General features: G+C 35.3%; 1 protein-coding gene across 15 annotated transcripts in view; it reads right to left on the reverse strand.

Annotated features, from left to right (window-relative positions):
* LOC142335132 (uncharacterized) overlaps positions 1-13,480 on the reverse strand; it is a 190,326-nt gene that overhangs the window by 128,606 nt on the left and 48,240 nt on the right. For 4 of the 15 annotated variants that reach the window (XR_012758855.1, XR_012758854.1, XM_075383506.1 and 1 more), the window contains exons 1-4: positions 9,658-10,189; positions 7,210-7,261; positions 6,157-6,246; positions 5,629-5,744 (exon numbers count right to left, since the gene is read on the reverse strand). Coding sequence is in view for 13 of the 15 variants with exons in the window: in XM_075383506.1 (XP_075239621.1) it covers positions 5,629-5,744; positions 6,157-6,246; positions 7,210-7,261; positions 9,658-9,784 (385 nt within the window). In the remaining 2 variants the exon portion in view is untranslated. Of the gene's footprint in view, positions 1-5,625; positions 5,745-6,156; positions 6,247-7,209; positions 7,262-9,657; positions 10,190-13,480 lie in introns of those variants that run through there. The other 11 variants (XM_075383543.1, XM_075383535.1, XM_075383526.1 and 8 more) reach the window with 8 other exon arrangements.

Raw genomic sequence — 13,480 nt, forward strand, 5'->3', positions numbered from 1 at the left:
CCAGCTAAACTTACTAACAAAAGTGGGACCTCTAGCCTATAGGACTAGAGAACTGCATTGAGTGGATCGCATCATAATGTTCGGTGTGCAATGAACAATGCGTGAGGACAATTATCGAACTTGTGACTTACTTAGAAAGCCTGAAGACCTATAAATTTGAAGTGCTAACAGTACAAGGTGAAAAAAATTGTAGCACGTTTTAATTCAGCTAACTAGTAAAAGTTTTCTATATATATAAATATATATATATATATATATATATATATATATATATATTAATTAATTATAAATTAATTTATTAAATATAATTCAGAAGTGTTTTGGTTAATATTTGTAATATCTATTGTGTTGTATGAGGGTATTTCAATATTACTATTTGGAATCTTTAGTAAGTTTAGTATATTGAAGAATTCAGGGTTATTCCAAATGTACGTGATAAAAAAATTCGCAAAGGAAGTTGGCTCAAATTTGTAGAAAATTGCTAGGAAAGTGCTATTGTTTGTTATGAATCGTGTCACTTTGCCCGTTTTATTATTTGTTGTAACTGTGATATTCAGATGTTCAACGATTATGGTTTGCACATTGTCCATTAATTCATTTGTTAAAACCTAAGTTATCAAAAGATGAGAGGTGCTAGAATAGTAAACTTAAAATGAAAAAGCGACAAGGTTTATAAATCTAGAAGAGAGTTAACAGTATCTAAGTTTGGTTAGAATCGATTAAAACAACTAACTTCTCTATTAGAAATATCCCACCTGGGTAAAAATAGTGTTAACAGAGTAAAGAAACTTTTGCCTGATTGGGTTGGACTGATAATTTATTCTTTTCGTTTCTGCTAGCAGTTGATTTCAATAAAAGCGGTGCAATTACGGTATACGCGCGTGCTATTTGTTAAAACCGAATTATCAGATAATTAAAAACAAAATATCAGGCGTGATTCTTTCCTCTGGTCGCACCAGTTATCATAATCGGGGCTGTATCCAGAATATATCCGAATTGTCCACAACCTCGAAAATGATAAAGTAAACCAATCGCTGTGTTATCGCTCTTGGTTTACCTATTAGTGCGTATAAGTCTCAGTTAAATTACTAATGTGGTTAAATAAGTTATTAATTCACCAAGTTATGTATACAGTTAGAAAACCCATTCCAATCTAATAATATTTAAAATATAAAGCTATAATATTGAACATCTATAAAAGGCTCTTCGTTCTCAAATCAGCGGGGATAGCTGGAACTTATGAGCTATACTAAGTTTGGCTTACCAGTTTAGTTTCAGGACGGTCGGATTAGATTTTAGAAAAAAAACTAAAGTTTAGTCTGAGAGTTTGTTTGTGAGGAGAATGTGCGGAAGTAAGTAGAGTTTTACCAGTCAAAAATTTGGCTATTTTTTAACAGTTTTTCTGCCAACTGATTTTCAGGATTCTCGGTGTGTTCTGTTTTTTCAATTCAGAGATTTCTCTCTCTCCACTTCGTTTCGAGAGAGAACCATCTGCGCCACGTCAGATGGTTGACGACATCTGACGTTGCGGGATGAAAATAACACACCATTTGGTGATTCAGTATTTATTCACCAAGTTTGCTGTTTGTTTTAAGTGGCAGTTGGTTCTCCAGTAGCTGCTTCTTTTATGTTTGTGGTAGAAAGTACCATATGGTGCAAGAACCACGGAGCTAAAGTTTTCAAGTGTGACTCAACTCTAACTCAACTTTTTGTGACCTTGGAAGGTTTTAAAAGTGAACTAGAAAGGTGTTTCTACGGTTACACCTCTGATTATTATAAGGCAGACCCTAATAGCCTTAAACTTTAAAGACCCTAATAGCCTTAACCTTTAAAGCCTTAAGAGGTATAGAGCTAGGGCTATTTATGTCAGCGCTTGAAGTGGTCTTATCTAAATCATCCTGACTAACCAGAAAACACTGCCGGAAAACACTGAAGATAAACTTACTACGGTAATGATATTAAACACCGGAGTATTCAACATACACATAGTGTATCGATCTAATAGACTGGCTCGATTAAAGTAAGCATGCGCTTTTTAAATGAGAATGAAGTCTTGTTACTCGGTGATTGGTGGAGAAAATTGGAGAACACAGACTGGATTTTCATCTGCTGTATCTACTTTGATGATATTATAGATATGTTGAGAGAGACTGCAAAATCAAAATAACTTTTATATTCTCGCCATATAGCCACAAAAAAGACTGTTGACACTGCATATTATTTGCACTTCCGACGCACGTGCCATACTGTTACATAAGAGTTTACTATGCAATAGCATGTGCTCTGTAATTGGGGAGTGGGCATAACGTACGGGGGGCACAGGCGATAAATATCTGTTTAATGACCTTAACCACAAAAAGTAAAATTATTTAAAGAGCTAAAATTGAAATACATACGAATCTTCCTATATTTGAGTTCCAATCGTATAGCATTCGAATGACATTTTAGTACGTAATTTTGTCAAACATTACCTAAATTAATGAAGACAATGGCAAACACATAAACATGAACAAAATAAGAAACATAGGCTCTTACATAGAATTAGAACTTTAACATTTCGATTTAAACGAATTTGATTTTCAAAAAACAACTAGGATTCGTATGTTTTTGGAAGAAGTTATAATTTTCAGGAAAATTCATAAAAAGCAATCTATGTGCTTTCCGAATAAAAAACAAAACAACCCTGCAAATGGCAAAAACGGTACATGATAACGTTTCTTTAATGTGCTCCAGGGAATCACTCTAGAGTATCTCATGAAATAAGTGTGAAAAAAGTATGATAATAAGACATTTAAAGCATAAACTGTATCTTGAAATTGTGCTGTTCAGGAAAGCAAAGTTCATGTTTTTAGATTTTGTGTTTATGTAAACAATTCATATCTGTGTTACAACTTTTAACTCCGAACAAATATAGTCCAATAAACACAACAGACTAACTAGCATTGGGGAGTAAAGAGATTGGGGGGGGGGGGGGGGGTTCGGTGGGCGGGCTGGATTGGAGTGGGTCCAAATCATCATCTGGAGGAGGGTGGATAGAGTATAGTTAACCAACCTTAACAAAAAAATTGTCTGCTCAAAACAGTTTTTGTGAATTTCATACTTAGAAACTGGCGAAATCTAAGAGAACTACTCAGCCACTTAATGCATTCCGGGCTTTACATTTTTATCCCGTTTTGGAGAAACGGAAAATCGGTCTAGAAAAAGTTGAATAAAAATGACCACAGGACTAATACAAATGCTAAAACTTCGGTTGAAAAGAACTTGAGAGCAATTAGCAAAACAAAACAATTTTCACTAAATACAAATTTAAATAAACAAACAGCTGAAGAATCCCGACAACAACAAAAGATAGCTAAACTATATCGAAAGTAGTTGCTCAAAAACCCAAGTAGGTTAAAAACGAAAAACATATAAATTTCACCAGAATGATATTTTAGATATACAGAAACCACATGACACTATTGGTAAAATTTACAGATTTTAGAAAACAAATCAAATGTCTCGGAAGAACACTATGAACCGGTACAGGCTACCATTTTTTTAAAAATACTATCCATTTCGTTTATTTTTGGTTTTTTTTTCCATTTCTATTGACTTCATCACTGTGGAGGTGATGAACCAAAGTAAATCAAAAGTTCAGAGAACCACAGATCATGCTATCAGTCTCATCTATATAATTGAAACAAAACTCGACAGCTATAATTACCGAGTTTCTAACCAGTTTACTTCGGGATAGCAGAATTTGTTTAGTTTTAGTCACTCTGTATTTGATTGTCCATTTTTTAATTATTCGCATAGCAATTATTGCTAGTAGAGAGCTCAACATCAATGCAAATTTTCGCCATTGTTTCAAATTTTAGTTGTACTCATCGCAAGCTAACAATTAATTTCAAGTAAGTTGCAGAACTGTTCGTTTTTTCAAACATTTCGAGCAGATCCCCTAAATTTAAGTACATATTATTTTGAATTAATTTTTCAGAAAAGATGTATATGAACGAAACAGTTTGTACTTATGTGGATAAGAATTGGCATATTTTTTGTAAAGTTTCAGCCGATTGCTAATCTTTTTAAATCTACATTTCTTGACATTTTTTATTGGAATTTTAATCAGTGTCCACATTGACCAGCCCAAAAAAAATTCCGAAAAATTAAAACATTAAAAGTTTCATTGACTTCACCTCCTCCCATTAATATTAGATCTTTACACTAATACGTCCTCTACAGCCGCTTTACTCTTTTCCATTGACATAGTAAGAGGAAAATAAAAAAGTGATAACGAAATTGAATTCGTTTTTTAGAGCTCGCAAGATCTTTCAATTCAGTTCTGCAGGGTTTTTTTTAAAAAAAGCGGGGGTTAAAAATTTATAGACATCAATTTTGATTTCTGAAGTGTCTCCTGTGTATTAGAACTCAATTAGTTGAGTAACGAGTTTTTAGAACGTTTCCAGTGTGGTAACGTGTTTTCAGAAAGCTTTGTTTTTAATCATGCAAATCTCCGATGCACAGCTCTCGGTACTCTAAGTTTTTCTTTATTTGATAAATGTTTTTCTTACAAATTACTTGCGCTTTTGACATTGTTGAGTTTGCAGTTGATACGGGCACGATCTGGAAGCTTGAGAAAGGAGAAAACAGTTAGGACAGATCCCCAATAGAAACTAGATATTGTTTTCAAAGACGAACAAATAAAACCGGATGCATGTTGCCGTTACTTTGGTATAACAAATGATTCAAAATTATCGTTTGAAAGCCATTTCCGTTATATTGAAAATTTCCGTCCCTATATAAGTAAAATATATCTCTAAGACTAAACGATTCTGTAAAACTTAGAAGATAAACTTCTATTATTACGGTGGTTAAGAAGTATAGCACCGGAGTCAAGTGTATGCACACGGTGTATCTAAACTAACAGACTGACTAGAGTTAGAGGAGAATGCGCTTTGTATAAGAGAATAATATCTTATCAGTTTCTGATTGGTTGGAGGTATACATCCAGCATTTCTACAGCTACAATTTGAAAAAAATACCTTACAATAAACATATTGGTTCTTTAAATTTTATTTTTATATCTAGAAGCACATACGAACAGTATCAGTGCAATCAATGTTTTTCATTTAATGAAAATAACGCATGGTAATTTTCAATTTGATGTTTTTAACATGTTCGTATTTAACCCAACGCTTATATTTTTAATTTATATTAATTTACGTCCAAAAAATAATCGCACATATTTGTTTTAAACATTGTATAGAACCATATATAGTTCTTGGTTATGGTTGTTTTAGCATTTATCGCGCCTCGCTTGTAAATCGCTATTGAACAATAGACAGTCAGCAGTTCAGGTCTGTCCGATCAAGCAAAAAGGAGATGGCGAAACATTACACTGCAAAGGCATACCTAAAATGGCTTTTGCCGATTCAGAACTCGCGGAATTCGGTTACGTTCAACATAAATATAGTAGCTTTTGAATGTAACCAAATTCCTCTAAGATATTGTAAGTCCCATGTATTAACATAGCAAAACTTAATTTGGTTACACGCTTAGCGAAATTTGACCGAGGCAATTCTGGTCTGCATTTGGGGTGTCATGAAATGAGGATAATTTGAAGAGCAAGTCCAAAAGATTAACATTCCCTGTAGATTGTGTGGACATCAGTAATTGGGAAGTTGTGTGTTGTGGTTTCAGCTGAAACTCCGCTTCTCTGATGTTGTTCTCTCTCCTCAAAACTCAACATGTCATCTCCAGGTCTGAAGTGAAGTGAAACAATTAGCAAATGTTTTTGGTTAAATATTTGTTATGGCTGCGTTGTTCCCACTATGGGGTAAATTAGAGAGGGAGGGGTGGGGTACAGGCTACAGAAACTTGTATGGGTGCAAAAACTTTAGAGGTACACGACGCAACCATTTTCGTTTTTAGCAACAGACTTATTTTTTTTTTTGAGAGCAACTTCAATCACTCAATAAATCAAAAAGTCAAGCGCGAAAAAGACATTCGAGCAGAAATTGAAGAAAATTCTAGAGCAAAACGGTCAAGTCAAATTTTTGCACAAAAAGATACATTTACAATAATTGCTTCAAATTTCATTTGAGAGCATTTAATAAAATAAATAAAAGGAAGGAAAATCGGTGTTTTTTCAATAATAAAGGTTAAAAAGGGTACCGTTCGACCCAAGACCCAACTCTTTCGAGGTTGTAAACTGTTTTAGGTCCTCTTTTCTTCTTTGGGTTTACTTTTCCATTGTCCTTGGATCTGAAAAAAGGGAATTGTTGTAAAACCCCATTAATTACCTACTGGGCTGATTTTAATTTAGCTCTCCACCGCTCAAAATTGGGGAAAGTTTTCAGATTGGGGAAAGTTTTTAGACGTTAAAATGAAGGTGATACAGCAAAACCACTAAAACTGGTCTTAAACACTGAATATTTCGTCAACAATTCAGTAATACAGCTGCTTGTTACGTCAATTATTCAATGATGCTGTCTTGGGTCTGGTAAAAAAAAAACCACATAATTTTAGATAGGAAATAAACCCCCAGGGAAATAAACACCCTTTTTAAATTTTAATTTTGGTCGTGATAATTTGGTCGGTTGTGATAGTTTCATATCAAGTCCCGCAGGCCGCTAAGGCATGACCATGGCTCGCGAGGCATGGCGAAACACGCTAAACGCACAAGTGGGGATTTTTTCCGTGGGGGTTTATTTCCTATCTAAAATTAAGTTGGTTTTTTCCGTGGGTTTTCTTCCCAAACCTCATGATCTATTAGGTATATTAGGTATTAGGTATATTAGGTATTAGGTATATACCTAGCTATTAGGTATATTGTCCATTAATAGATAGTATTATAGGACAGTTGCCGTTATCAATGATCAGTTTTGTATTACAGCATGCAAAAACATGCACTCTTGTAAATCAAGCATATTACACTTGTGCTTTTGACAGAAACCAAATATTGTTTTCAAAGGCAAACTTGCATAATCTGATCCATGCTGCCGTTACCTTGGTGTAACAAATGATGCAAAGTTATCGTTTGAAATTTAACTGAGTTAACTAAATTAATTGAGAAAATTATCAAAATGTCGGCTATAAAGGGCTCTTGGGTGGGGCGGTAACTGAAAAGATTTTTTAAGCATGTCGCCTTTTGTTTGTGCATGTCGCCCATCGTTGACAATTATTTCATCTTGGTTATATATAAGAAACTTTAAGAAGTTATCATACCTAATATCGGAAGCTATTGTTCTGCCGTCATTCTTTCGTCCACTTTCTGTTGCTGTTTGACATTGTGTCATCCTTTCCCGAGAGTTTTCATTTGATTTCCTTTTTTAAATCATTCTTGCATGATGTACAAAAAATTATTCGCAGGATAAATCCGACGAGGGGGAGTGGTTCGTTGACACTAGCACTAATGCAATCAAGAATTCAGCAATCAATTCTTGACAAAAAGCCGACCCTGACTTAAATGTGTAGATTTGGTCTGTGGCTATATCACTTATGTTCTTGAATTACTTGTGTCGTCAAGAAAGATTATGCACAGATGTTTAAAAGATCAATCAGCCTCAACTGCTTTTTGAAATTGATTTTCTAAACTAAGCAAAGCAATGTTTTCTTGTGAATAAACTGTTATAGCATTTTTTCCATATGTCACACCATTTTCTGTTTTCTCATAACATACAAACATAGCCGGCAGATTGCCGGCAAAAAGCAGCGATAGATGCTTGTGGCCTTCCATGGAATTGAAAGAACTAGAGAAATAAGATAAACAGATTGACCACCGGTCGTTTATTAGACCGCTAGTTTTTTTCGGTTAGAATCGGACTGTCGATTTTTTGACACACATACGCTCTATAAGGAAAAAGCCTTAATAGAGCTTTTTCAACATGAATATTCAAAATCAAAAACTCAAGACTCTAATACTCAAGAGTTAGGGCATATACGTTTGGCCCTACTTAGATGCACACATAATTTTAACTGCAAAGCAGTAGAAGTCACTGAAATTGAAAAAGTCAATGGTCGCAAGAATCATCGACGGAGACGACGTATTAAAAAGACCACGATGTCCCCAATAACAGCCGCTATCACTTCGCGGCTATCAAAAACTGAAAAAATTTACCGTCATATTGCACTCCATTACTATTATTCCAAGCTACCTAATTTAGGCTGTCCTGTTTTTCACTACTCTTCTTTTAACCCCCTATATTTTAACCCCGGTTTTTTAACCCCATTTATCATTTAACCCCTCAATTATTTAACCCCCATATTGTTTCACCCCGATTTTCAGCTTCCTATAATTGAGGATAATTAGGCCTCAGTCAATTCTATTTAGTCTAATTAATAGAGACTAAAATCGAGGTACATCCTTCCATTTGAAAGGCAACGGTTCTTCCGTCTTCTAGACAACGACATTGCTACAATTTGAAAAATACGTTGTAGGTTTTGATAAATGCATGGAATTTGGAGTTCAAACAAGACAAATTGAAAAGCAGAATGAGACTGTTTTTCAAAACTTTTTTGAAAAGCAGTCTCATCATTAATCTTCGATTTCAAACAAACGCAAGCTGTTCAGCATACTCTATCAATTATTATCAATCATTGGGGCTAATAACCCGATCTTTAATTTTTCCTTCTTTCTATCTCTCGACTGTTTCCTTTATTTGTTAATTGGTGTTCTGCGTATTATATCTCAATTGTCCTTGACATTGAAGTTTTAGAAAAAGTACTGGTCTGTGGTCTATTTCAGTGACTTATTAGCGGAGTGGGTATCGCTTAAAAAGACAACTTCATACGTGAATAGATTTTGCTACCGGAGAATATTTCGCGTTCCAGTAATTCAGAATAGATATATCTTTCTAAAAAACTCAGTGCCTATGTATGGTCGATGCATTTAACTTAGCGGGCATATAACTTAGCGGGCATATAACTTAGCGGGCATATAACTTAGCGGGCATATAACTTGTTCACACCGCCCCTCCTCGGATAATTTTTACGTCATTACTTGCTATATGAGAATCTATAAACTGCAATGGAGCATTAAAAACCATAGGGGGTCGAAAAAGAATATAGACCCAAACATTTTTTTAAAAAAATAGACCACGTAAAAAGTTACGTGCGATATTAATCAGAATTTTGCAGTGACTTTGACAATATCACGCAATCTTGCTTGAAACACGGACTTCGTGGATTTTCAAAAGTGAAATGTAAATAAGAAAATTTTTCCTTCTAGAATCTTGAAATCGTGAAAAGTGTACGTGATTGTTTCAACTTAAGTTAATGGTGTCAATTTCCTCTTTTCAATAGCATTTAAATTCAGTTATTCAAACCATCAAACCTTAAAAATTTAAATAAATTAAATAATTTTTTTTATATTACTTTTATCAAAGTAGTTATCATTTTTTTGTCAGAGATACAAGAACTAAGCTTAGCAATTTCCTGATACTATTGTAAAACCAACCCCCCCCCTGGTTAATGTCCCCCAGTTATGATTTATTTGTTGTTATATAGCACAATACTATGTAAAAAAAATAGCACGTGTGCCTGGGGTACTAAAATACCCATATACCCACTAAACTATGGGGAACAGAATAGTTCTAATCTTGTCGTGATCTTGTTATAAATTGGCTTAATTTATTCTAAAAAGTTGATTAAAATTTCATGTGGGAAATGAGACACATGTTATTGATGTTGTTATTGTTGATATTTGTCGGGTTTTTCTTGTTTCCTCTGCGTCTCCTGAAGTGGCAAAGTGGACTGTTTTGTTCAAGTGTCTAGATGTCCCATTACCACTCTTGTTGCTCATTTTAAAATGATATTGATCTGTGCTGTGCTGTACTAAACTATATACTATGATCTGTTCAGTTCCGTTACTGTCCCCATTGGGTTATGCTCCACAGAATTGAATCACGTGCATTTAGATAGTGAATTAAGAAGCTAATGCGCTTGCGGTTATTGAAAAATAAAATTGAGGATGATTCAAAAAATGAAGTAAATGGATTTTGATCTCAAAAAACAAAGTCAACTGAAATATGTAAAATACCTTGTTGACATTGCAACAATTTGAAAAACACGTTTGGATGTACGTTTCGATTAATGCCTAGAATTTGGGTTGAATGAAGTGAACTTGAAGCAAACCGGCACTGATCGAAATGCTATTTTAAAGAACCCATGGTACGATTTTATCGGCCACTAGAACTTCGAGGCAGAAATCTTAGTTTGATGATTGAATTACACTTAAAGAAGTAAAAGTCTAATTTTATCCTAAAATGAATGTCCTAATTTAGGACACTGTGTTTAGGGCAAAGAAATTAGACTTAATTAGAAACTTTTGACACTTGAATCAAACGGCTATAAATAATTGTCTGCTTTGCTATCCTAGACGGAGACGTTTGGTTTATTTCAACTCCTGTATACTTTTAAGAAGAAAACTTCTCTTTCACTAATCTGCAAAATTTTACTCCTATTTTTAATTTCAAATGAAACACAACACTTTTGTACCCTTTGGTTCTCCAAATATGTCAGAACACAATCTAATTCGCCGAGGACTTAGACCGTCTTTCTGAGCTCTCTGCCTCAATACGTTTATATTAGAACAAAATCTTAGTCGCCCGAGGGACTTAGTGCCCTGCTAAGAAGGCGCTTGCGCCCGAGTGATGGTAACGAGGCCCGAGGGGCACTAGGATTTTGTACTGGCGAATTTAGAGAACCAAAGGATAATAAATTGTTGAATTTCATTTGAAATTGAAGTTGAGAGTACAACTTTCCAGATTAGGGAAACAAAAATGTTCGTCTTAAAAATATGTAGGCGTTGGAATAAATCAATCGTCTCCTTCTCCGATAGCGAAGCAGCCGATTAATTATAGTGGTTTGATTCAAGTGTCTAAAGCTTCTAAATAAGTCTTATTATTGGTCCCTAAACCTAGTGTCCTAAATTAGGACACTAAGTTTAGGTTAAAAAATTTGTACTTTCACTTCTTTAAGTCTAAGTTAAAGCTTTAAAATTGAGCTCTCAGCCTCGAAGTTTAGTGACCAATGGAATCGAACTTTGAACTATCTATTTTGTATTAGCACACGGTTGGGTTGTTATCGCTACCAAGAAGTTATTAAACTTCAAAGGAGGCCTAGTTGTGGACGCAGTTGATCTAATTTAAAGAAAAGAGTAATTAGTGGAAAGTACAAATGATTCAGGCCAATAGTTTAGTATTGATACTGTAGCATGTAAATTTAAGTTTTTGTCATTTATGAGATCTAAGTTGCAAGTTGTGGAGAGTCGACAAGTCAAGATCATGCTAGTAATAGGATGACAACAACATTGAGGCAATGTTTTTAATCAAATTTTTGTCGCGTTTACAACGCTTGCACACAAAATCATTGTTCATCGCGCGCACGTCCTCCATTAACAGAAATTTTAGTAAACTTGTTACTTTTAAAAAGACTAAAACGCATTTTTTATTTAAAAACTGCTTTTTTACGACTGCATATTGAGCAAAAATGCACTTCGATTCCGATAGAAAAATTTATACACGAGATCATCAATTAGTTAGAAACGGTAACTATTGTGCCCCCCCAAGCTTAGTGTTCATATAACTTTTACGCCCCCCGACTCTCACGTTATTTTTTACATAGTTTATATGCTATAAAACGGCGCATAAATTGTATTTCGAGGGCATAACAGAAGTTATGGTTACGTGGCTCTGCTTGAAGTCACTGAGAACTTATGGTGTTTATCAGGAACCGCGATGCGGTTTCAGATGTTAAGTCAAAATTTCGAAGTGAATTCTGCGGAGTCACGTAGCCAATTAAATCCTTATGCAAAAATATGGCACATGCGTCTGGGGGGGTGCAAGTAATATGCACCCACTAAGCTGGGGGCACAAATGGAAAAGATTTAGTATATTTATATTGTGTACGTGTTTTCCAGGTGCGTTTCCAAGACTTCCTCGCTGATAGACTAAGTTCAGCTGCCATGAGACTTTAATGCCCGAATACTTTGAATCCTACATTAAAAGAAAAAAAGGTTCTATTCTGAATATATGTCTAATGACCCCCAGACATAGTAGCGTGCTATATAACAACACATAGTTTGTAACTGGGAGTCGTAAAAAACACTGGTGTGGGGGGAAACAGAATAGAAAAAATTTTATGCTTTGAATTACGGAAATTGCTCTGATATCTCAAAAACATGATTCACTTTTTAGCCGAGTAATTTTGAGCGGGCAATAACAAATGTGCGGTAATTGTTTTGGTCCACTCTCATTGCAATAGCAACAACTGAATAGTGTGCTACTCGGTACTACTTTCTTGAAATCACTTTTCGCATAGCATCATTGGCAAGAAAAAGTTGACGAAAAAACATTAAAACACTCACGTGCACATTTTAAAATGCCGAAAGTTTGAAGTGTCAGAAGTTAAAATGCCAGAAGTTGCTTTTTAGCCAGAAATTGAATATCGTTGACTTTCGTCAGTTTAAAACGTGCGCATTTCGTGTTTTAAGTATGGTTAAATGACTCTGCAGAAGTCATTTAGAAATTCTGACTTAATATCACGAACCGCTTCGTGGTTCTCGATAAACGCCGGAAGTTCTCAGTGACTTCAAGCAGAGTCACTTAACCATTACTTAGTGTTTTGCAGCTGTATTAGAATTTCGTAGTATTCGTCTGGCTGTGAAAAGTAATGTCATCGATAAGTCATCGCATGGAGAGCTGCTTAACCAATATTACAACAGGGTTGTCATTGCTATCGAAAAATTGTCAAACTCCCGAGCGAAAATGAGTTGTTGAATAACTTAGAGAGGGCAATAACATCTGTGTGGTAATGATTTAAATGAACTACCGAATCAGATCTTTTGCCAAACTGCAACTGATTAGACCATCTTATTCCAACATTGCTTTCTCGCCACTGTTCATATAGCAAGTCGCGAGAAAAAATTCACCTCGAAAAATAGTTTAATTCTAACACAAAATTTTCTTAATATATCGGATTTTAGAACGCACACGGTGTGTTTGCAGACCAAAACTACAGGGTCTGGGATTTGGTTCGTGCGCACAATAGTATGTTCAGATGGATCTTTTCAACAATTGCCCTCCCCCCCCCCCCCATTTGCAAAAGGGGGGCTATTCTTGGATAGAATTTAAGCGATTTATTTTTTAAGCAATCAGAGACGACTAATAACTTTCCACGCATGCACATACTATGTTAAATTGAATAGAATAAAATTCGCCATGGTATGGCAACTAACCGAATCGGAATACAAAGCGAAAAGAATTTCCGACTGGCGGGTCGGTGGGCGCGCTTCGCGCGCGCCGCGGCTTCGCGCGATAACCGACCTGCGATTTCTGGATTACATCCCACAGCGCATATGAGAGGCAAGGTCATGAACGGCGGTCCGCAATTGCGCCTAAACTATTATTCGGCTATCTAAACTGTAGGCCAAGTAATATCGTGGTAAAGTATAGCACAGAAGGGGTGGCGATTCTCTACTAGGTACCAATAGGGGGGC

This window comes from Convolutriloba macropyga, chromosome 1 (genome assembly GCF_964194025.1).
Source record: "Convolutriloba macropyga chromosome 1, txConMacr16.3, whole genome shotgun sequence".
Lineage (NCBI taxonomy): Eukaryota > Metazoa > Xenacoelomorpha > Acoela > Convolutidae > Convolutriloba > Convolutriloba macropyga.